The following is a 20,786-nucleotide window of genomic DNA, read 5'->3' as shown; positions in this document are numbered from 1 at the left end:
CCTCCCTGAACTGCGTCTGCCTTTAGCCCAGTGGAAACCCCCCCCCCCCCCCTTCCCGGCTCCGCTCCATGCACCCTTTTCTGGCCCCACCCTCTCCCTGCTCTCCTCCCTCACCCACCACCTTCTTATCACTTCCTTCTCCCTGTCCTGACTGTAGAACGTCTTTCCAGGACTCAGTCCTGGTATCTCTTTCTTACTCCCTAGATGCTCTTTCTAGTCCCAAGGATTTAAATATACTCCCTATTACACCTCCTGCTTTGTAGCTGACTCTCCGCCACCTTTTCACTGAGTAATCCCAGACCAACTCATCCCAGGCTTGTCACCCCAAACCTGTGTCTCCGGCATCTCCCCCCACCTCAGTCAATGGCTTCTTCGCTTTTCCAGTTGCTTTGGATAGATTTTCCTTCACTGTTGTAGTTTTTATGTTTCTTCTTTTCCCCTTTGCTTCCCAACTCTCTGGGCTTCTCTCCGTGTCTCCCAGCCTCTGTGCTGCCGTCTCCTTGCTGCTTCTGTCTGCTCTCTGCTTTGGTATTTGCCCCTTTCTCCTTGCTCCTCTGTGTGCCTTTGCTTGTGTTTACTCTCCTGCTGTGGCTTCATGTCATGGGCTCTGTCTCTCCCTTGATGGAATCCATCTCCCTGCTTGGCTGCAGGGACCATTCATTTGGTCTTCAGAAAGCCTAATTGTTAGCCTGGGAGGAGCAGCCTTCCTGCAGGGACACTTACACTGCTTCCCATTCCCAGGGCATGGAAGACACTAATCATCCCATCCTCTCTGGTGCATCCCATAAATTGCATCCATGACAACATGGAGTCCACGGCCTTCCCCACTGAATCTTATCCCCATCTGTGCTCCCAGAGCTCAGGGGTTCATGAAACCCCACATTGTCACCAGCCCCAGGCGACAGATTATCCCATGGAGGGATCTACATTTCAGAAAATTTGTCTGTTTCTAGAGTTTAAATTTTATTTTCCCAACTTGGGGAGTTGGTTGGTTAAATGTAGCTACACACACACACACACACACACACACACACACACACACACAGAGAGAGAGTTGGATAGAGCCTTTTATATTTGGCTTTAAAAGTCCTTGATTTTATAGATGGAAAATCATAAGGTATTTTGAACTCCTCTGATGTGTCCACAATCTAGTCACTGCCCACGCTGTAGTAAGTTAATTCAGCTTGGGGCAGATTCCCACTGAACACTGCTGTTGTTGGTTGAGAAGTATATCTTAACATTTCTCAAGTAACAAATATTGTCCCATTTTCACAGACAGCATTTACTGAGTATAAGTAGAGGTCAGAATGACTTTAGAGTGGATGGCCTGAATGGTTGCTTCATGAGAGTGTATCTGTCTAAAAATGTCCTCTGTATTCAAATGATTTTAGTCACCTTCTGTAGGAAGCTGGCAGTCAATTTGGCCTACTAAGCAGTGACACCCCAGAGGCACCAATTTTCTAGTCTAACTGGTCAGCCTGTTGTCTTCTGTATGTGTTGGCCGCCTCACTGCTTCTTAGCACTTACATCCATATATATATATGTATGTATGTATGTATTTTTTTTTTTTCAGAGAGGAAGGGAGAGGGAAAGAGAGATAGAAACATCAATGATGAGAATCATTGATTGGCTTCTTCCTGCATGCCTCCTACTGGGGATTAAACCTGCAACCGAGTCATGTGCCTTGACCAGAATCAAACCCGGGACCCTTCAGTCTGCAGGCTGATGCTCTATCCAGTGCACCAAACCAGCTAAGGTGCACTTACATTCTTAAGTGGGAAGGAGGCATACAGGGTGCCCTGGGATACAGCTTTACTACATGAAGATTGTCTTATAAAAGACAAAATAATGTGAGCTTGAGCTTGAAATTCCCGTGGACTTAGGTCATTCACCACACTGTAGGGTTCTAATAGCTACTAACTATAAAGCGCCTATGTTGCTGGCCACAATGGCAGCTGGGTAAGTCTGCGTTGGTTCTCAGGTGCAGGGAAGACTCCTCCCTCCTGTGCCCAGGGCATGCATTGGCAGAGGCTGGCTTGGGCGGGTAAGTTTCTGACCACAGAATAGAGCAGGTAGCCAGCATAAACCAGAAGCCAGTGACTCCAAGTAAATGCACTAACTCATTGGATTTCAATTTTAAAAAAGAAATTATTTATGCATTATTACAAACCTAGCCTAAACCTGTTTGTTTTCTAAAGCCATTGAACTGGATGAGAAGCAAAATATGCCAATAGTTTGTCTAATGAAATAATGGAGTTGGCATTTTCTTAACTTTCAGAGCCCCGAGAGTGTGCAGCTGTTTGCTACACTGGGTGTTTAATGGGCAGTTCGGCTGTTTATTGGTGTCCCCACAGGATTCAGTTCTTCCATGAATTATGAGGGCTGATATCACTGTGGCTCCTTTATCTTGGGGAACTGAGGCAGAGTGGCCAAACGGCCTTGCTCACATTTATAGTCTCCGGGGATGTGGTTGGGTCTAGAAGCCAAGTCTTCTGGTACGTGGTTTGGTGGAACTCTTTTGCCACGAGGAACAACCATGAAGGCATTGGTGCTTCATCCTCTGTCCCCAGGAGCTGGTGGGCAGGGAGCTGGCACTGGGGCTGCCGCCAGGGGCATGTTCAGGAGACAGCAGGGGGTGCCCAAGGCTCTCTGCCTCTCACCTAAGGGGCAGTCACCTGGGAAATGCCTCTCCCAGTGAAACCCCAAGTAGGGAGCATCCTGAGAGAAGGAGGCTTGGACACTCCTGAGGTCCTTCCTCTCAAGGGACTCCACGGGCCACACTGTCGACCTCAAAACTGTATGCTGCTCTTACCCCAGTATTTTAAAGTTTTTCCAAAAAACTAGTTTTTAATATGTTTTCATCCACAGCATTCTCTTTAATTGCTGTTTTATTCTCTTGAAGCTAATTCAGTCCAGTAATTTTCTTTTGTTTATTTTTTCAGTGATTTTATTTTCAAAGCTGATTCAGAGTCTAGCCCCCCCACCCCACCCCCCAAGACGAACAGTCATCATGAGCATCAGGGTTTGTCTCTTTGTGTTTTCCAGACATTCTAGGCGGGAGCCTGTGGATCACCTATGAAGATGGTGGCCCTGTCCTTAAAGATCTGTGTCCGTCACTGCAATGTGGTGAAGACCATGCAGTTCGAGCCGTCCACGGCCGTGTACGACGCGTGCCGCTTCATCCGGGAGCGGGTGCCCGAGGCGCAAACTGGCCAAGGTAGCCGCGGGGGCCTCGCTGGGCACGTGTTTGTGTGTGCTTCACTTAGTGCGGATGGAATGGAGGCTTGGGATGGTGAACATGCCCACTCGTGTCTGTGTTTCAAATGAGATGTCTTCCTCGCCTGGGCACCGTTTGCTTCCTGTGCGAGGCTTCCGATGACAGTGACGGCATCTGCCGCTGAGTGATGCCATCCTCTTGACTCATATACCAGCATCGCGCTAGGCAGTGTGCAAGGCCCTCTGACACACCGTCTTATTTGCCTCTAACGTCCCAGTGAAGCTGCTGTAACAGGTGCTGGTTTTGTAGACCCTGAGCCCTGTTCTGGGTGCATGAGGACATCCCATGCAGCAGCCTGGCGAAGTCCGGAACCGCCAGCAGCCCCCAGGGCCACCTTATGTTTGCAGTACTTCAAAGGGTCTTATACATTTTCTCTCAAACCTTTATTAAGGGAGGAGGCTTTATGAATTTTACCTTTTTTTAAAACGGCATTTGATATATATATATATTAGTATTTAGTTAAACCACTGTCCCCCATTAATCTGAATTTAAACAAAAGCCACTCATACAGTTTTTTCCATTTCCCTTTGTCTTCTCTCTACATTTTCTTCCTTTACTTAGTGATTATTTGCCTGGCACTTGAGAAACTGGGACTACTCCCAAATTGATAGACCTTTAGTATAAGACTAACCTTAAAAATTGGAAGCATGAAACTGAAACGTGACAAGGATAATTACAGGTGGAATGGGTCTCCTTCAAGAGATCTTTTTCTTACAAAACTGCTGACCTTTAGGTCGGAAGCATCATTTGAATTATTCAAAACACTCTGTGGATTACCCAGAAATACAAGTTGCTTACTTCTCCAGCCTTGCTTCGAGATCTAGTTCAATCATTTCTGGGGTCTTCACTTCGCAGTTGCTGTTTTCCTCCAGGCTCCCTCCCCTTGGGCTGGCTGCTTTGCAGCTAGCAAAGAAGAAACCTTTGAAGACCTGGAAGCTCTTTTGCTGAGAAACAGCAGGAGCTCTGACCTGCCCTGGGTCCCTGGAGTTTCCTTGAATCACATTAAGAAAATAACTTCCTTCCGCCAACCTTTGTACTTCCTGGGTCATTTAAGGAGATTACTATGGGGAACATGGACTTCAATTCTCCAACTGTTTTCATAATTTGATGACGTGAGAGCAGAGGCTTCATTTCACAGGGAGCCCCTGCTTACCTTTGGTCACACACATTGGCGGGAGGGAGGGACTGTTCCAAGTGCAGTGGCTTCATGGGCCCTTCTGTGACCAAGTGGCTCTGGGCTTAGATGGTCCTTTCCGCATTTCTCCATGTCTGTCCTGACATCCTTCACTGCGTTCTTGGCCTGGTTTTTATCACAAGTATAAGAAACAAAGCCAAATTCGGTTAGAAAGAAATTTGGACCACTTTGTCCTTGATATTTTCTCAATTCTAATGTTAAGTACAGCCCTTGTCGGAGGGGATTGGTTTTGCAGCTCAGTTCTTATTCTTCCTCCTCTGCTTTAGTCCCAGTGGCTGCTTGTGGTGTCAAAATGAAACGTTTCTCTGTTGAAGGAGAAGACTCACGTTCTAGCCCAGTCAGCAGACTCAGGCTGTGTCAGTGATGGCTTCATCGTCGCTTTGTCTCCTATTTCTCTTTCTGTTAATCTTCCAGCTTCTGACTATGGGCTGTTTCTCTCTGATGAAGACCCCAGGAAAGGAATCTGGCTGGAAGCGGGCAGAACACTGGACTACTACATGTTGCGAAATGGGGTAGGTTGCTGATCTTGTTTTTCTTTTTTTCATCCATAATTATGCTTGAAAGAAAAGGAGAGACCCAACAATTATTTTGATTCAAGGGCATCTTATTAGTAGTCTTGATGCAATGTACTTTGTAAGGGTTTATCCAGATAGTGACAGAAAATTACCAGCAGTCCAAATTCTTGAAACTCCACAGAGTAATTAATGCAACTTGGGGTTAGTATTTAAAACTGTTTCTACGTGCCCTTGTTGGACTTGATAGTTATGAAAGAAGATACAGCATTTTCCTGTGAGTATGTAGGAAGTATTTCCTGGTGAATGGTGATAGGAAGTAATGATGGATTAGAGAGAAAATAAAAGTATAATACTGAGGGTAGTCAGAGATTGAATATTAATTGGTGTTTTATTTTCATAAAAGAAAGTTCATATTGGATGTAAGTTTAATACCTATCTGTAAAAGTAGCAACAAAAAATAGTTGTGGCATGGAAGGGAAGAGAACTAATGAGTTAAAAAAGTTCCATATTCTGTTTAGCTGAATCTTCGAGATACTGGGTTTTGGTATATGAAATGCACATATCTGATTGGTCAGTATTCCATAAAACAAGAGTGAAGTATGTTTGCCAATTAACACTTCCCTCCATGATTCTATTTTTAAGACGTGTAGTAAAAGAAGAAGTCTCTATTTAAAGATAACTCCCAAATGTATTACCCATATTTGGCCTTGCCGTTACAATGAAAGCCAGTTCTACTGTGATATACCATGACTGTGAAGAATTATGGGGGTGTTATTTATGGGCTCCATGACACGGAAATTAAACATTGCTTATAACTGAAAAAGAGATACTTGGAGACACACACTACTGTCTTTTTAAAGGCAAGTAGGAATTTTCCTCTGCCAGTTCTCATTAGAGCAGATCATCCCCAGCCTGTCAGGAGGACATATGCCACTTCCACTTTACAGAGGTTAGTTTTCACTAATTATGAGCTAATCAGTGTGTTCTTTGGGTACGATTGCAACATCAGATTTTTAAGAAATCTTGATGAAAGCAATTATTTAGCCCGGGCATTTCTGTATTAGTGGCGAAAATATGAACACTTTGAAGGTAGAAATCAGATCGTGCTAGGGAAAGTTCATTTTTTAAAGAAAGTGTCCAAGTTTATTATCTTGTTCCACATGCAGTGTGACCTGTTGGTGTGGTTTGTCCTAGGATATTTTGGAATACAAAAAGAAGCAGAGGCCTCAGAAAATCCGGATGCTGGACGGGGCTGTGAAGACAGTGATGGTGGATGACTCCAAGACTGTCGGGGAGCTCCTGGTGACGATTTGCAGCAGGATAGGTGAGTGTGCACCTGCCTCGATTCCCCATTTTGTTTTGTGTGAATCACGTTCCTCCTCTTCTTTTTTTTTCTTTTTACCCTTATTTGTTGCTGAGACATCTTGAGTGTGTCCTAGCGCACCAAATCTGCCATTCCCAAGAGAGTCCAATTATTCTCTGGATTTGCAAACTCATTAACTGGTCTGTAAACATTTGAACCCCTTTACTAAGTACAAATTGAAAGCTTTTATTTCCCTTTCAAGAAAAAAGAAAAAAGAAATTTTGCCCAGCTGTTGTGGCTCAGGGGTTGAGCATTGACCTATGAACCAGGAGGTCACAGGGCACACGGTTTTCAGGCTCAATCCCAAGTAGGGGAAATGCAGAAGGCAGCCAATTGGTGATTCTTTGTCATCATTGATGTTTCTATCTCTCTCTCCCTTACCCTTCCTCCCTGAAATCAATAAGAACATTAAAAAAAAAGATAAGGAATTTTGAAATCCTATATAATAACAGCCTAATATGCTAAGTATCCTGTTGTCCAGCCAGCCATTCAACCAATCAAAGTGTAATATGCTAATGACATGCTAAGGCTGCTCAACTGCTTGCTGTGATGTGCACTGATCACCAGGGGGCAGACACTTGACCAGCAGGTTAGCCTGCTGCTGGTGTCTCACTGATCAGAACTGAGCGTGATGGGCCTGGCCAACCTCCCCCATCCCTCCCCTGCCCTGATCATGCACCGGTGGGGTTCCTCGGCCTGGGCTGCACCCTCTCACAATCCGGGACCTCTCAGGGGATGTTGGAGAGCCAGTTTTAGCCAGATCCTGCAGGCTAGGCTGAGGGACCCCACTGGTGCACAAATTCGTGCACTGGGCCTCTAGTAGAAAATAATGTTTCTGAAGTCATATGATTCAGTCTCTCACTACTGTTGGGCATTCTAGTATATCTGTCAAGACTCCTGGGGACAGCTTATATGTGATTGGTTGTTGCAGAGCTTTTCTTCTTGTAGCTTCTGTTTGTCTCCTCAGAAAACAAGTCTGTTTCCTTTCTACATGAAGCCCTTTACATATTTGAAGAAAATAGCCTGGACTGTCTTTGTTTCCTCTGGATTCAAAGGAAGCCCAGTTCCTTCAGCCCCTTCTTGTTTGACATTGTCTTGCCTTGTTCTGCTTGATCTCTACTTGTTTCTTAAAAACAAGACAGGAGAATGGAACATGACATTATGAGTGTAACTTAACGATCTGAAAATATTTCATTTAGCCAGAGTTATTTGATATGTGTTCCATGGGTGGTCCCAGACCCTCACGTGGGCTAAAGCTTCTTTCTGTCCTTTGCCACCAGGGACCTGTTGGATGGTACAGGACCCACACTGAAAAGGGAGATAGTGGCGTGTAACCACTGATCATATAACCCAATTTATATTTTTAGGAATAACAAACTATGAAGAATACTCTTTAATCCAAGAAACAATCGAAGAAAAGAAAGAGGAAGGGACGGGTACGCTAAAAAAAGACAGGACACTGTTACGAGACGAGAGGAAAATGGAGAAGTTGAAGGCTAAGCTTCACACAGATGACGACTGTAAGTGTCTGGGTGGAAGGTGAGGCAGGCACATGTGATTGCCATGTCTCGCGTCCCCCACCCCCACCCCATCATCTGTATGACCCAGGGAGGTTGTGTGTGTGTGTGTGTGTGTTTCCTTTCTGTTTTTTATTTCATCTGTAAATATTTTGGTCTGTGTCACTAACGGATTGAGACTCTTAAGAAAAAGTGGCTGACATGCCATCTCACATCTAAAAAGGTAATCTCTCAATATCAAAAATAGACAAATTATGTCTACATTTCTCCATTGTCTTTAAAAAAATTTTTTTCAACAGTGTTAGAACTGGGTCCACATTATGTTGAATGACACGTTGCTTGCCTCTTTTAGTGTCAATACCTTCCCTACGTCTTTTACATTTTTTCTTCTTCAAATTTTTAGGGGCAAGACACCATCTTGTTACTTGTATAGAGTTTTGTTCAATCTGGATTCTGTTGGATGCATACCTATGGTGTCATTTAATATGTTCTTCCATCCCCTTTCATTCCTGAGACCTGCAGGCTGGATCAAATTCATGTGTATGTGTGTTTTTTAAAAACACAGTCTCCTTCCTATGTGACGCTGGGTACATTAAGTCCTCATTAACATCACCAATAGGCTCTGCGACATTCAGTGAAATGACGTATAATGAAACCAATTTTATCACAAAGCAGTTGATATAAACAAGGTTTCAGTTCCTACAGCATCTCATCCACATTACAGCAAAATGACGTTATCCAAGGACCTGCTGTACTTCCATCAGGAACTTGTATCTGGTTGTCTCCTTTTTGGTGATGTTAACAGCCACTGATGACAACTGCCTGGATACATTATTTCCTTGGGGGTTACAAATGGTAATGTAATTTTGTCGCAGGAAAATAATTTTCTATGGCCACACTGTTAATATTTGGAAAAGCCATTTGTGTGCCTCCTGTGTCCCCAAAATGTCTGTGCTGTGTGCACCTCCCCCCGCCAGGGGATCTGACTCCATGGACAGGCCTCTTAGACATCCTCCACCTCTCTCTCCCATTGTTCTCGCTCTTGCTGCTGCTGCATTGGGAAGATGTCATCGTTGTCTTTACATTTATTGATCCTCCGTGGGACTTGCATTTCCTCTGACCCTTTCTCCTTTTTTTTCCCTACCTTATTTGATTTCCAGTTGCATACTTCTTTCCCAGGGAGGCCGTAGTAGACAGATCCCAAGGATTTTTATAATGTGCTTGATACTCTCCTAGGTACTATGAGAGATGAGGTCAACCCAACACATTCCCTGTGCTAAGGTTGCTTAGAATCTCGTGAGGCCTGTAGTACATATTTACTCACAATGGATGTGTGGAGCCCGGGAGGAGTGTGGGAAGGAGCGCTGTGGGGAGAGCAGGGGAATGATCAGTGCCTATGCACCTTGACATCAGCTGTGTGTTTTCTGACTGAGCAAGATTCAAGCTGGGCCATGGGCAGGGTTCTTCCACCCCCTGTTACTTTAGTGTCAACCTCTCCAACTACTATTGTTTTCCTCCTCTTTTCTGTTTATGGGAGGAGGTCATTCTTATACCCAAAGCTTACAAATTATTTCACCTGATGAGACTGAAGACTCCACTTTGACTTAAAGGAAAGTGCTAACTGGGTTGTCTTGGCATAAAGCATTGATTTCCCGATTTCCTTTAACCCCCAGGAGGAAGGGACATGTTATAAATTCATTATGGGGCTTTCACGAAGTTTCAGAATGGCTTGGAATGTTCTCTCATTTCCTTCCCTTGTGTCATTTGGTCTATGAGGGCATATGTGAAATTATTGGCAAAGTTAAAATGCACAGTTCTAATGTCAGCAGTAACTGTGCCTGAATATCAGCATTATAGAAATCCGCCTCTGTATTATGCTGCTGCCTTGGCAAATCCCCTAAACCAAGAGGAAAAATAAAACAGCTCTTTTATCCGTGTTGCCGTGTTGCAGTGAATTGGCTGGATCACAGCCGGACGTTCAGAGAACAAGGAGTCGATGAAAACGAAACGTTGCTGCTTAGACGGAAGTTCTTTTACTCGGATCAGAACGTGGACTCGAGAGACCCGGTGCAGCTGAACCTGCTCTATGTTCAGGTACCTGTCCCCCCGAGGCTCAGACACGGAGGCTGGTGAGGTTCAGGAAGGCGCTGGCTGGGGCTGGGGCTGGGTCTGGGGCTTCAGGGGAGCTGGCTCTGGCTTCTATCATGTGCTTGCTATGCCGTTCCAGTGGCATGGCTCTTGGGTTCCTCACACGTGTTGGGGTGTGTGCAGGTTGGCGTTGACATGAGCTGCTGGCCATCCAGAAGAGGGCCTTCATGTGGCCTCACAGACTGGGACCTGGTGGTCGGTACTCACTCACTCTCTCTCTCTCTCTCTCTCTCTCTCTCTCTGGCTTCAAGGCACTTAGATAGCTCACCACTTCCAATGCACTAAAGCTTGCTTAGCTGACATCTTAGAATACAAGAAAAATTTGTCAGAAAATCAGTACTTCTCATTAACTGAGCAACATTCTTTCAATAACCTTTTTTTGCTTTACTATTAACTAATTATTTAAGCTCAGACAAATCCTTGAACTTGTCAGAGTTTCGGTTTCCCAATGCATAAGATGTGGGCTTTGCACTAGACCATCCCCAAGGTTTCTTCTGGCTGAAGGAAAACATCCCAGACTCACTTCTTTTATTCTTTCCTTTCCTCCTTCTTCTTCCCTCCTTCTGTTTATCCACTTATGTGCCCACAGAAAAAGTGCAGCCACAGCATCGCCTATGTTTGTTTGTAAATAAAGTTTTATTAGGACACAGTTCATTTGTTAACATTACACATTGGTAAATTCCCTCATGCATTACTGTTTGTGTGTGGTCTGTGGCTGCTCTCGTGTTCCAGTGGAAGAATTCAGTAGTTCTGACAGAGACAGCAGGGCCCACCTGATCTGATACGTTCACTTTTTTTACAGGCAAAGTTTGCTGATCCTTTATTTAATGGATGGAAGAAGGATATGGAAGGATAGTTAGGAGGAAAGTGGCTGGAAGGAGGGGAGGGAGGGAGGTGTGGCAATAAGATTCTCAGAGCCATAGCTTAGCATGTTCATCTGAGAATGGTCTGGAGGTCATGGAACTAGAGGAAGGGAAGAAAGAAAGGAATAGAGAAAGAAAAGGAATAAATATTGATAGTAACAGCATTGATGGGTCAAGAAGTGAGAGAAGAACTTCAGACACAATGAGTTCCTCATTCCAAGACTGTGCTTTTGCTTATCATTTCCCCTAAATATCTGCAGCACTGAATCCCTGTGTCTGAGTATCTCTTTCCTCATTCCTCCTTTTCTATCTTGGAGTGGGATTTGGGTTGATTTTTACCTCAAGGTAATTCTTCTGTTCACTTTGTGATTTAGGGCTATGAAAGTCTATTGTATTTTCCCCCTTCTATGGATGTGGTCATTTCACAAGGATTTCTCTTTGCTTCTATTGTTCATGACCCACTTCTGCCTTCCTAGAATATATTCAAGCTTCAGTTTTAATATATGGGGCACTGCTGAGGCTGCCCAACTGCAGGTAATTTCGTGTAAAGACTTGTTTTCTTATTGCCTTCCTCCTGCCGTGCTACAATCACCACGTGCTACAATCGCCGTGGGTCGGCTGACACATTTCCCCTTGCTGCACAGAGTGGGTGCGTTCAGGTGCAGGAAGGTGTCCGTCAAGAGCAGGAACGTGTCACCATACGGGATGTGTCGCTCCCCCAAGCTCCTGATGCTTTTTGCCTCCTCTTGTCTTGCAGGCTCGGGATGATATCCTAAACGGCTCCCACCCCGTCTCCTTCGAGAAAGCCTGTGAGTTTGGTGGATTTCAAGCCCAGATACAATTTGGACCTCACGTGGAGCATAAACACAAACCGGGATTCCTAGAGTAAATGATCTTTTGGTTTTCTTTTTCCTCCTCTCTTTTTCTTTTCATTGTTTCTTCTTGAGGTAGCTCCGTAAAATACGTGCTGTGGTTTCAGTCATTTGTGAGGTTGTTGGCTTTTACTCAGTCGAGTGTGTGATCAGATTTGTCGACCGTGGGGAAAGCGGGTGGCCTGGAGATTGAGTGCTGGGATGACTGACAGTTATCTGCTCCCAGTTCAGGCAGCTGTGAGTTCCTCCAGACCAGTGGTCGGCAAACCCATTAGTCAATAGAGCCAAATATCAGCAGTACAACTATTAAAATTTCTTTTGAGAGCCAAATTTTTAAAACTTAAACTTCTTTTAGCACCGCCTCTTCAAAATAGACTTGCCCAGGCGTGGTATTTTTTGGAAGAGCCACACTCAAAGGGCCAAAGATCCGCATGTGGCTTGCAAGCCGCAGTTTGCAAACCATGGCTCTAGACCAAAGAATATGGAGCCCCCCGCCGAGCTATATGATCTGGCCTGTTCTAGCATTCCTCTGAGTTCAGTAACTCACTTCCTCCATCTTCTGAAACCTCTGCCTGTTAGAGGATTCCTTCTTCATGAAAGGCCCAATTTTGTCATTGTTACCTTTTTTGTTAAGATTCCTGCATGAGAACACAGAGCATAAATGACACACAGAGCTTCTTCACATTCTTTATTATCACAATCTTGCGAATTCTTCGTTGCTCTGAAAGGATGATGTGAAAGACTTCTCCATTCTTTTCACCCATCAGGTGCTCTTTTATAAAATGATGGGGTGTTTTTTTCTGGCTTGGAGACTGAAGAAAAAGCTAACCCTACAGATTCATCCTGGTCCCATAGACCCCGGGCATTAGGGTTGGTTTTCTAGAAATACTCAGGAGGACAGGCCCAGCCTCACATTGGCCTCTGTGTTTCTGATGTGACCTTCTCCCCTGTTTTGATCCAGACTTCTTCAAGGGCTTTGTATGTGTCTTCCTCTGGTAAAGTTCCTTTCCTTCACCACCCTCATGCCTTTTCCGTTTCTCTTCTGCTTACTCTTAGTACAGATGAAACATTTGTCTGAACCAAAAAGAAATCCCTTCCGAGAGGGATCACCAGGTTACCTAAAATGCAACTTGTAGACTCTGGAAGTGGGGACCTGACCCTTTGCTGATGGGGGCAGGGCGATGGGGAGCAGGGTCAGATTTCCTGCAGATGTGCCTTCATGGGATGTGCTGAGCAGGTCATCTATTGTACTGTGTCCAAGTGTAGCGAGCTGAGAGGATAACATAAATGCTTATTTGACCTTGACCCCACTTTCGCCTTGGTGGGAAAGTGATGGGGTTCAGCATATGCCCTATGTACATCATAAAAAAATAAGACTTTTCTCCTGGTGGCAGACAGTGCCCGGCCAACATGCTGTTTGGTCTAAACAACTCTTCCCTGGGGTTAACAGGTCTCAGGGAGCTTTTCCCAAGTGATTTTGTTGTATGGTGATCTTGAGAATGACTTTGAGCAGGTCCTGTCACTTCTTCTATTCTGCATTCACCGAAGGTGTCATATGGCCAAGTGTTCCTCAGGGCCCTTTGTACCCAGTCGGTCTGGCTTCCTTCCTGTAGCAGCTGAGGGAAGCTTACCCTTCCCTCTGTTCTAACACCCAGCCGCCTTACGAAAGACCATGTGCACACCATCTTTCAGAAGTTTCATATTCCCACATTCTCGCCTCACACCTGGCTCCTCAGGTACATGTGGATTGTGGCCACAGAAATGGATCAACACCAAGAACTCATTAGGCTCTGGAGGAAACAGCATCTTTTGTTTCTGTTTCTTTGAGTGACTGATGAAGAACAATGGAGAAAAGATTTATCAACCAAAATAATTATTTTTCCGTATGTCTATTTATTTTTAAAATTATTATTTATTGTTGACAGTATTATAGATATCCCCTTCACCCAGCCCCTACCCCACCCCATTATTGTCTGTGTCCATGTGCTATGCAAGTTTTTTGGTTAATTTCTTTGAGTCTTTCCCGCAACCTCCATTTCCTCTGAGATCTGTGAGTATGTTGCATGCATCCATGCCTCTGGACCTATTTTGTTCATCAGTTTATTTTATTCATTAGATTCCACATATAAGTGAGATCATGTGATATTTGTCTTTCTCTGGCTTATTTCATTTAGCATAATAATGTTCAGGTCCATTGATGGTGTTGCACAGGGCAAGAGATCCTTCCTTTTCACACTGCATAGTAATCCATTTTGTAAATGTACCACAGCTTTTATATTCCGTAATCTGATGGGTGGGCACTTGGACTGTTTCCAGATCTTAGCTATTATAAACAATCCTGCTATGAACATAGGAGTGCATATATTCTTTCTGGTTGGTGTTTTGGAATTCACCAATCAGAAGTGGGATCGCTGGATCAAGTGGCAATTCCATTTTCAAGTTTTTGAGGAAACTCCATACTGTTTCCCACACAGGTTGCACTGGTCTGCATTGCCACCAACAGTGTACTAAGGGTTTCCCTTTTTCCCACATCCTCACCAACTCTTGTTGTTCATTGATTTGTTGATGATAGCCATTCTTATTAGTGGCATTGAGCATTTTTTCTTATGTCTGTTGGCCATCTGTATGTCCTCTTTGGAGAACTGTCTATGCAGGTCCTTTGCCCATTTTTTAATTGGATTGTTTGTTTCCTTTTGTCAAATTGTATGAGTACTTTATATATTTTTGTAATTAACCCCTTATCAGATATATCATTGCCAAATATGTTCTCTCATACAATAGGTTCCCTTTTAATTTTGATGATGGTTTCTTTTGCTGTGCAGAAGCTTTTCAGTTTGATTTTGTCCCCTTCGTTTACCTTTTCCTTTTTTTCTCTTGCCCTATGAGATGTATTGGTGCAGATTCTGCTATGCGAGATGTCTGAGATAAAATTTTTAAATAAGATGTTTGCCCATTTTCAGACTTCCTTAACTGGAAGCCTGTGTGGCCCTGATGAGAAGGTGATCTAAATGAAGCCATTCATTGGGTTCCTAATGATGCCACCTCATTCATTTCATTAATGCCTTTTCTCTGGAGTTTTGGGACGACTAATTTCCAGCTCTGCCCCCAACCCCATGAATTCAGGAAGCAATGTATTTTATGTGATGTATGTGGCAGAAGAGTCACAGAGGAGAAATGGCCTGTTTAGCTACATAGAGTTCTTTTCTACAAGTGCCTTCTGACTACTTGCATTGGGCCCTATCATTTACAAAGGGAATCCTACTTTCAAAGCTGTCCCTGTCACTGGTCTCCCACTATGCAGCAAAATTAGGAAAGTACTTTAAAATGTGATTCCAAGGTCCCGTGGTTTTTTTCCTGAGTGTTAACTGGTTATGCCAACTTTTTGTGTCCCTATTTGTGTGGTGATGACAAGCACGACCGGAGCATCAGTTTGTTCTCGCAGTGTCTCCCTGCGATTTATGGGCACATCGAACACAGCATACTGACACTCCATTAAAGACGTCCATTCTCTGAATGAAGGTAGTCAAAGATAAGCGATTGTATATAGTCCGTTTTCTTACTTCTGAGTTTATAGTATGAAGCTCGTGCCTCTAGTGGAATGTGTCTTCTTACTAAGATTCCAAATTAAAACAAGCTTATTATGCCTGGTGGCAATTATTTTCCCTTATGAATTTGATTTACTTTTTAATTAGACCAAATCTAGTCTGGGTAATGAGGCATTCTCACCCAGTGTAGATATTTAATTGTGTACATTATTGTGCTTACTGTGCAGGTGGAACTTCCTGAGGATGTTCGTCTCCTTGTAATTAAAACAAAACCGGGAAACCACATTTCTCTGACTCTGTGCTGGATAGTCGGGACCTCTTTCCGGACCATGTGCCTGAGTTGTCCCCGGTGACTGGCAAGGCCATGTTGGTCAGGCTTTAGATTTCCCCCCCCATTCGCTTTCCTATTATCCCATCTGCTTGAACAATTCAAAGTTTAAAGCAGAAAAATTGTGAGAAGGTTGGACTTGTCACAGAGCCAGGTTGAAGACATAGCCAGGCCAAGATTTCTCCTACAGAATGTCTGGATGAGGTACATTTCGCGAGTACATTTCTTTTAATTTTTGAAAATTTGTTTAGTATTTTTGCTCAAAGTCAACAGCATACTATGGACTTCTTTTCCCCCCACAACTCCATGAAGTAGATGTTATTATCCTTGTTCAATTAGCATCTAGGCAGGAAACAGAAACCATACTAGTTATTTAAACGAGAAAATTGAATGGAAAAAAAATTGTTAACTTGGTACAAAGCTGATAACCAGTAATTAAACAGGAAAGAAGAAAAGAAGAGGGCTCTAAGGCATTGAGGAGTCTGCAACTACAGGAAGCAGTTAGCACCCCTGGGGCTGGAGGAACAAAGGAAGAGCATGGAAAGATTGAAACCTGAATATAGAGGAGCTGTATGAGATCCTTTTGTACCTTTTTTCAGGCCCTTTAATTACTTCTGGACTCAATACCACCTTGGTGAAAGTGTTTATTAAGAATAATGAAAATCAGAGACTGAAAGATTTTCAGTTTTCATGGATTTAAGGATTATTTAATGTCCCCTGTCGGTTCTAGAGATGGAGAAAATAGATATAGAGAGACAGAAGCAAGGCACAGAACCAGTGAGAGTTGGAAGCCACGAAACAGCCGCTCTCCCAGATCCAGTCTGATGTGCTGTATCTCCTTGACAGTTTTCTTCAGTCATTTGCAGGGTCCCAGAAAGGGACAGTCTGTGGAAGCATGAAGTATAAACACACACCCCCCCCCCTCCGGCCCAGTAGTCACATGTATATTTCATGCTCTTCTGTGCTTTCAGCAAGCATGCCACGTGGTGGTCTTTAACTCATGGAGGACTTCATTGTGGAATGTGCCAGGCATAAGGAAGATAGAAGGAGATACATACTAATTCTTCGCTGCCTTTGATACTGCAGTCTGTTTGGCAAATAAACATGTGAAATAAACATAGTATGAAACACATGCCCAGTTTGTAGCCGATTGATGTTCCATTTTTGCATTGATGTTTCTCTTTTGTTTTCCTCCTCTCTTTCTAAAAATCAATAAAAGTATATATTTTTAAATAAAGTAAATAAAGATAGAAGGACTAATTCACCACGGTGGTATATTAATAATAAACCTGCATGTACCTAACATTAACTTAAAGTACGTGAAGGAAAAATAGACAATATGACAAGGATAATTTTTGACACACAATTTTATAGGAATAATTGAACACGGAGTGATAAGTAGAATAAGACTGAAAGAAAGGAAATGTTTTCGTCAAGAGAAAGTAACGAAGTACAAATCACAGAATCAACAAAAAAGTTGCTGTTTAGAATAAATTAACAAAATATGTGAAAATCTGGTAAGGTTGGTCAAGAGCAACAAAATAAGAAAAAAGCAAAAATAAACATTATTAGTAATAAAAACTGGGCAGATCTTTAAAACAGTATAAAAAAATAAAATGAAAAGTTGAAGCCAAAAAAATTTAAAAACTAGACGAAATCGATAACTAGAAAGTCGGGATAGATCTGTAATCTTGAAATTGCCTCATCAGTTAAAATATAGCAGTAAAAACAAACTAGGCCCAGGGTATTTTAGATAATATGGATATCTCAATACAACTATTAAAAACTTCATATGACTAGTCAAGGCTCACGAATGACCAACACTGATTGAAGATACGTGGAGGGCTCACACAGCTATCACAATTTCTTACAAAGCTATAGTGATGAAAACACTTATTGATGTAAGGTGGTATGGGAGTACAAAGGGTTGATAAACCTACCTTTGTTAAAATTAAAATATTAGAAATTAAGAGTGAAGCTCCAGACTGGAAGAAGGAATTAGCATATTTGCAAAGTACATTACAAAGAACAAGTTAATATCCAGAAAATTATATTAAAAGAGGAAAAAATCATCTAAGCAAAATATCACCCAGGGATAGCATTAGGTGCCTTAGAGAAGAGGAAATTCAATTGACTTATAAAAATATGGGAAAATAACCTCATAAGTGATCCAGAATGCAAAATCAATAAGGATAGAGTTTATCACCCAGCAGGTGGGCACATGTTTAAATGTATGAAAACACCAAAGTACTTTACAGAAGAAACAAGTCCTATTCTAGAATACGACTCTGATGAGTCTAAAAATACAAACAGAAACAGAGGATATTGTTTATAGATACAAGGAGATGTCAGAACATAAAATGTGCAGGGAAACTAACTTTAGGAAAGTGACTCCCATTGGGGGAGAAAGAAGGATGGTATGGGATTTCAGCTAAATTTTTAATCTCTAATTCTTTAAAAACAGAGAGAGCCCTAACCGGTTTCGCTCAGTGGCTTGATCGTCAGCCTGCAGACTGAAAGGTCCCAGGTTCGATTTCGGTCAAGGTTACATACCTTGGTTGTGGGCATATCCCCAGTGGGGGGTGTGCAAGAGGAAGCTGATCAATGTTTCTCTCTCATGAATATGCAATCCCTGGTTTGGGTGCATGCAGAGTGCAATTGATCAATGTTTTCTCTCCTCCCCTCCCCTCCCCTCCCCTCCCCTCCTCCCTCGTCTCCTCCCCCCTCTCTTCCCCCCTCCCCCCTCCTCTCTCCTCCCCCCTTCCCTCCCTCCTCCCCTCTCCTCTCCCCCTCCCCCTCCCCCTCTCCCCTCCTTCCCCTCTCCTCTCCTCTCCTCTCCTCTCCTCTCCTCTCTCTCTCTCTCTCTCTCTCTCTCTCTCTCTCTCTCTCTCATATGTCCTCCAGTGAGGATTAAGAAAAGTAAAAAAATATATACATTTGTGAAGCAAAATGAAGACAATGTTTTCATGATTTTATAGTTACCTCACCTATATTTAATTTTATAACTTTTGAAAATATTTACTATAAGAAGCATTCATTAGCTCTCTTTTTGTACTATTTTAGCAGCTTATGGGCTATGCTGTGTTTTTACATAATCATACACTACACAGCAGCAGCAAGATTGGACAACAGATACAGCAGATTTGACCAGAGCAGAAGTGGGGGCTCATGAGAGTAGTCCATTTACTTCACCATCCAGGCATCTTAGAGAGTCAGAGGAGCGCTGACTGGTCTGCCACCTTCGTGGAGCGGACCCTCTGTTATTATTGCACTCAGAAAAGGTGATACTCAAAGGCTGGCTGTAGGGTTTAGAGGAAGAGTGAGGTCTAAAGAAATGCCTTCCCGACAGCTGCCCTGTTAAGGTGGGGATGCTAAGGAGGCAGTGGGAGGGGCTTCACATGTCCAGAGCTTGCTTAATTAGGAGGAAAATTTCCAATCAGGTTTGACAATCTAACCTGTTTTCTGAGCGAAGGCTGGCAGATTTCATTTGTGTGGAAGTCCCAGATGCTTAGGAGCCTTCTGAACTCAGGTTTGATCATGAAAACTTCTGAGCTGGACCTGCTGCACCACCACTGCCCTGACCCTCTCCAGGAACATTTGATACATTCCCTGGCCTACAGCTAGAAGCAGCCATTTCTCAGAGGATCTCTGGTTTCTTTAAGTGGGGAGTGGGATTTGTAGGCACCTAGCCAAGGTGCTGGGATGTTTATTACCAACAGGTTGTCCTTACCCTTTGCCTCCTAAGAAGACACAACTAGAAAATAAATGTGTGGGTTTTTTTTTGTTTTTGTTTTTTTTCAGAAAAAGAAAACGAATCCAATATATCAGTCATGATTCCCAAACCAAAGGAAAGAATGCAGGGTTTTTCATTGACCTTTTTTTTTTGGCTTTATATTTTTATCTCTTTTATGCTAAAAATCTAGGATACTAACAACTAACGTAATTACTCATTTTATCTTAATTATATGCAACATGTTATATAATATCCTAATTTTATAGAGTGTGCATATATATAGAGGGTGCTGTAAAATAATGGTGTCAGTGTTTGACAAGTCACTGTGGTCGTTTCATCCTGAAGTATATCTCACCAGGGATGTATAGTGAAAAGACTGTTTTCAATGTTACCTGAAATCATTTTTCTCTGTAGTTATGCTGTCAACTTGATATATTGTTAAATTGATTTGTTTCAGTTTGTTCTAGATTTTTAGGTTGCTTTTTACCCCTCTTTGCAATTTTATGTGGTTCTAAAATGAAGAAGAAAAAAACACCAAAAAACCAACAATTATACTATAGGAATATTTACAGAGGTTTGTTTTTTTATCCTTGTTCCCCTCTCCCTGTTTTTCCCTTCTTCCTATAGAGAATCATTTTTATTAGTACTGGGCATATATTTCTATTATTTAAAAAATACATATTAACAATATAAAATGAAAAATACATCCTGTCCTCCCTGCCTTACAGAATAGCATACTGTACACTCTTGTGACCTTTACTATCTATAATAATAAAAAGGCAATATGCTAATAAGACTGGACATCTTTCCAGATGACCTTCTGGATGAAGCTGCAGCTGCGAAGGAAGCCCGGGTCCCCGGTGCCAGAGGGAAGCCGGGGGAAGGAAGGCCTACTCTTGCATGAATTGCATACATCGGGCCTCTAGTTATATCCTAGAAACTCTTTTTCATGTACCTTTGTTAACTTCACCCCGTTTATCATTCTGGTTTTATATTTGTGTTCTATTAAGTGCACTGTGGGATGTGGCAGTTTGCTATTAATTATAACTAGAAAATACTGGGAAAGTTAGTGACTTAACTGTGAGTTTTATGAAAAGACCTTTCTTTCCTTCTCATCACAGAACATAAATGTAGTTTTTTTCCTTCCTCTCTCTCAGTCTAAAGGAATTCCTGCCCAAAGAATACATCAAGCAGAGAGGAGCTGAAAAGAGAATATTTCAGGTACTGGGAATGTGAATTCATCATTCTTCTCACTCCCTACCCTCATATATTAGTATGAGAGGGGCCGCCACACATGATAGTTTTGTTTCCCACACATGTACTCAGCTTATATACTAAATGATGGAGTATCTCAAGAGTAAAGGAACTGACAGTTCTACGTTTGGCAGATTTATTATCTTAATCCCTACCTTCTTGCTAAAGGTTACGTA

General features: G+C 42.7%; 1 protein-coding gene across 6 annotated transcripts in view; it reads left to right on the top strand.

Annotated features, from left to right (window-relative positions):
- TLN2 (talin 2) overlaps nt 1-20,786 on the top strand; it is a 401,618-nt gene that overhangs the window by 228,459 nt on the left and 152,373 nt on the right. For all 6 annotated transcript variants that reach the window (XM_036440039.2, XM_036440034.2, XM_036439998.2 and 3 more), the window contains 7 exons: nt 3,046-3,217; nt 4,887-4,984; nt 6,182-6,311; nt 7,718-7,870; nt 9,819-9,961; nt 11,636-11,763; nt 20,514-20,577. In XM_036440039.2, the coding sequence (XP_036295932.1) occupies nt 3,076-3,217; nt 4,887-4,984; nt 6,182-6,311; nt 7,718-7,870; nt 9,819-9,961; nt 11,636-11,763; nt 20,514-20,577 (858 nt within the window). In that variant the 5' untranslated portion in view covers nt 3,046-3,075. The remainder of the gene's footprint in view (nt 1-3,045; nt 3,218-4,886; nt 4,985-6,181; nt 6,312-7,717; nt 7,871-9,818; nt 9,962-11,635; nt 11,764-20,513; nt 20,578-20,786) is intronic.

This window comes from Pipistrellus kuhlii, unplaced genomic scaffold (genome assembly GCF_014108245.1).
Source record: "Pipistrellus kuhlii isolate mPipKuh1 unplaced genomic scaffold, mPipKuh1.p scaffold_m20_p_1, whole genome shotgun sequence".
NCBI lineage: Eukaryota > Metazoa > Chordata > Mammalia > Chiroptera > Vespertilionidae > Pipistrellus > Pipistrellus kuhlii.
Note: the sequence above shows the minus strand (reverse complement) of the source record. Positions and strands in the feature narration are given on the sequence as shown.